Source organism: Haplochromis burtoni, unplaced genomic scaffold (genome assembly GCF_018398535.1).
Source record: "Haplochromis burtoni strain Fernald_Lab_line unplaced genomic scaffold, NCSU_Asbu1 Contig_2603, whole genome shotgun sequence".
Taxonomy (NCBI): Eukaryota; Metazoa; Chordata; class Actinopteri; order Cichliformes; family Cichlidae; genus Haplochromis; species Haplochromis burtoni.
Genome location: NW_024584964.1, coordinates 7029 through 11286, shown reverse-complemented (window position 1 = coordinate 11286; position 4258 = coordinate 7029). Strand labels below are relative to the sequence as shown.

The 4258-nt window shown below is 40.5% G+C and overlaps 1 protein-coding gene across 1 annotated transcript in view; it reads left to right on the top strand.

Moving 5' to 3' along the window:
- Window positions 1–416: 416 nt before the first annotated feature.
- Window positions 417–4258, top strand: part of LOC102302048 (V-set domain-containing T-cell activation inhibitor 1-like) — a 4903-nt gene continuing 1061 nt past the window's right edge. Inside the window, exon 1 of the mRNA XM_014331451.2 lies at window positions 417–1236. Coding sequence (XP_014186937.2) covers window positions 759–1236 — 478 coding nt within the window. The 5' untranslated portion in view covers window positions 417–758. The remainder of the gene's footprint in view (window positions 1237–4258) is intronic.

Below are 4258 nucleotides of genomic sequence, written 5' to 3'. Positions count from 1 at the left end.
CTGCACATATACTTGGCCAATAAACACGATTCTGATTCTGATTCTGATTCTGAAACAGTAAAGACACAGTGAGAGTGAATACTTAGCAAGTACACAGTGTGCTTTGGATGAAGCACATGAAGATTACACTATGAAATATGAAGATATCTAAAAATGCCAAATTAAGTTCTTACACAGAAACACCATTGTGTGTGGGAAAAGGAACTGGAAGTGATACTCTACCACAGAGTGAGCAAACACCAAGTGACTTTGTGTTCAGCATCAGTGATGAGGCCGACTATTGCAGAGTCAGAGAACGTCACATAAAGCACTGGGTGGAGTTGTGAGAGAAGTTTGCAGTGTAGATGGTGAGGATCAATGGAGCCAGAAGCGCTCACTGTGGGACCCCGTACTGCAGACGACACACGGCCCTGATTTCTAACATACTGTGGTCTGTCAGTGAGGTAGTCCAATATCCATGTTGTGAGGCGAGTTATCCAAACTGAAGTGGGTGCAATGATGAGCTCACCAGTGGCCGAAGACAAAAGCCACTATTTCAATGTTCAAACATTTGAATTTCTAAAACCAGCTTGTCACTTTTCTCATAAAACTTTATTATAACTATTAATTAACATAATGATTGTTTCATGATGGGAAATGTGAGAATGGCACTTTCATAATTGACTTTTACTATTGCAGGGAAAATATTCATCCTGCTCTTCTTAAAGAAAGTCCTCTCCCTTAGTCCATCAGTCCATCAGGTGGAAGTGGATCCAGAAATGAAGTCAGTCAAGCTGCCAGTCTCCATAATTCAACTGCCTAAAGAGAGTACAGTGGAGTGGATGGACAGAGAGAGAGTTTGCTGGGCTGTTAGAATGACAAAGAAAAATGTCTCCATCCAAGCTCATGTTGTGCTTTGTTTCCTCTCAGTTTACCAGGTGGAGGTGGATTCAGAGATGCAGTCTGTTCAGCTGCCCTTTAACACCACACTTCACCTGCCTGAAGATGCTAAAGTGGAGTGGAGGAACAATTACAATACAAAGGTCCACGTGTATAAGAACGGCTCTGACCAGCCTGAAGAACAGCACCAGGTTTTCAGAGACCGAACGAAGATGAATGAAGACTTGCTGAAAACTGGAGACCTCAGTCTGAATCTGAAATACCCCACAGATGGAGACAACTCCACCTACACCTGCACCGTCTACAGCAGGGAGGGAAACATCCTGCTGAGGAGAAAAGTGGAGCTGAAAGTCAGAGGTCAGTGTTGTAGATACAGGTCAAAGGTCAGAGGTCAGCACTGTACATGTGATTCAGAACCAGCTGTGTTTTGCTATTTTGTTTTTGTTTTTTTGTTTGTTTTTTTAAATATAAAGTAACCAGAACCATTTCTAACAGTGTCACGGCCAAGGGTCCAACACAAGAGACTGGACCCAAATGCACACACTACCATCAGAGGTGGTGTGTGAAATAAACTTATCACAGAGCACAAGTTGTAGCACAAAGACCTGTTATACAGGGGCAGAGGGCACTTAACCAATTAACCATGACAAAGCAAACTGTGAATCTATACTTAAGAAATGCTATGACACGCTATAAACAAAAATATGCAAGTATTAGACAAACTGATTCCAGTACAGTACCAAAAGCACTCCCAAAATAGTGATCAGTGATCTCTGAAGCTTCATTTAGAACCTAACTGCTTCAATGCATTCAATGGTTTATAAGAAAGTGAATCATTCACAGGATTTATGGAGTGTTTTGATGGTGACAGATAGCAAACCATTGATATTTCTACTGAGAGATTTGGAGCCAGCGAGGAATAGAGGAGGTTCCGTCGGTAGGAGTATTTTGAGTTGATTTTGGTCAATCAGGTGGGTTTTCCAGCTTTGTGTTCTTGTTGTTTGCTTTTGTTATGTGCATGTTTATTTTATCTAAAAATGGGAAAAACTTAAAATGTCAAAAATCTGCTTTTCATAATATAAATATCATTAAATAACTTTAGAAAGACTTCCATTTGACTCTTTACATTTAATGTTATAAAAAGAATTATTATTATAATAAATTATTGATTATTTTTTAATTAATCTTAAAATGTTAGTCTGAAAAATGTGCAGCAATTTAATTTATTTATTTTCTTTAGCTGATAGTAAAGAAAGACCACACCATGGTGCATGTTTAAACAAGGAAAGTTTATTGGTCAAAATTATTTATTAAACAAATAAAAAACATTTTGTCACCTCCCAAAAATACACATTCAAAGCAACACAACAGCGGCCCAATATCAGACAGAATTCCACTCTGTAGAGTGGGCAATCATAATGAAGAAGTTAGTTGTTTTTTTTTTTTGGATTCAAGCTGCTCTTCATATTTTTGGCCAGCAGATGTCACCAGAGAGGACTGTGTTGAAAAGCTTCGAGTAATGAACCGTTTTTCAATACAAGCTTCAGTGCTTCAGAAAGCTTCATTTGGCCATCACTGCGAAGAAGTATGATACACTAGAACAATACTATGAGAGCCACAGTAAGTTGCAATAGTTAAGTCTTACTTTGTCATAGGCCAGGGGTCTCAAACTCAAATGAGCTGCATGCCACTTCTGGCACCGTCATCTCATTGGATGGCCACTTTAGTGTCCAAGTAGTACAAAAAAACAAACACAAAAACACCCACTAATATTTCCTAAAATGTAGTGTTTTGCTTGTTTTATTTAATTCCAAATATTGTGTAAGAAGACAATATTGCAAACATGAACGCAATTTTTTTCTCACTCTTAACTATCTGAAGCCTTTCAGTTTCAGTTTCATTTGTCATATGCAAGTTAGCACAGGGTCAACATTGCAATGAAATGTAATTGACGAGCAGACAGTCACTCAGCAGTATAGTAAAGTAGTTTCATTGAACTACCAAATAAACAGCTCTTTCTGGCCAGACACGTGGCAGCACTTTTGCTACAATTTTGTTTGTATTTAACAAAATCAAAATGCAGGCATAAGCATACACATTAGTTTTCGACTGCAAGTGAAAATTGTTTTCTTTCCAAATAAATCTCTCACTGAACTAACACAGACCTCAACATGCTTGCACTCTCTTGTTACCTCGGCCAGGTCCGCAGCTCTGAACCGTGGTAAGGAGACCTCTGGCTAATACTTTGGGTTCCATGTCGGGCTCGTAGCCGGGAACGAGCTTTACTGTCTGGGTCAACTTTGCTAGCGAAAGACAGAGAGAGGCATTGAAAGGCTGCTCCAGCAGAACTTTATTGTTTCGGAGGAAAACACGAACACAGTGTAAAGTCAAGTTTTAATAGCTTACTTACAGCTGGGATCGTCAGGCACTCCTTTTGGCTGCAGTGGTTATTTTTATATTTACATGCTTCCAGCTCCCATTTCTGCTCGGTAGCACCTCGTACTTTTCGAGGTACTTTTCTTTTTTTCTGCCTCCATCACGCTCCCACACACACAGCGGGAGGGGTGGTCCCACACATTCTCCCTGCAGCAAGTACTACACCGCCCATGAGGCTACAGTCTTAAAGGGCCATGTATGTAACACTCTGCTGTCGTATTAAATCATTTTCCGTATAATAATTTTTAAAAAATATTTCTTCACATCAATATGCGGGCCAAAATAGAGATGACATGGGCCGCGGGCCGCGAGTTTGAGGCCCCTGTCATAGGCGGAGGTGAAACATAGAGGGGTAGGTGATCCAGGTGAGGCATAGAAGAAGTCCAAAGAGCAAAATCCAAGAATTTCAGAGTGCTTGCAGGGAGGCAGGCAGGCAAGTGAGCAAATACAGAGAAGCTGCGGGTAGATCAGCAACTTGAGCAAAAGGATTCTATGGCAGTAAAGAGCAACAGCATCCAGAGACTTCCTGTGAGCAGAGGAAAAAACAGGTTCAGTACGGGACAATACAATATCAAGACTCTTTTATTATGACGGCCTTCACTAAAAAGGGTTAGCAGATGATCTGGCAAGGAATAATTGTGCGTGCTGGTCTTAAATCCCAGCAGCCTTATTACTCACAGTTGGTGCCAGTCTGTGGGAACGAGAGGATTCCACCCAGGGGTGTAGAGGCCAACAACCCAGAAAGCCTCAGAACTCACCCAGAACATGGCACACAGATCTTTTCAGAGAGTTAGTTATATATTCTTTCAGCTGTGTTTATTTTTTTTTCACCGTCATGAAAACTTATTAAAACACATTAGTTCACAGAAGTAACAACAGCTGTTCTCACTCAGGACTTTGATGAAATATCTCAGCTGTCTGAGCTGAATGTCACACATACACA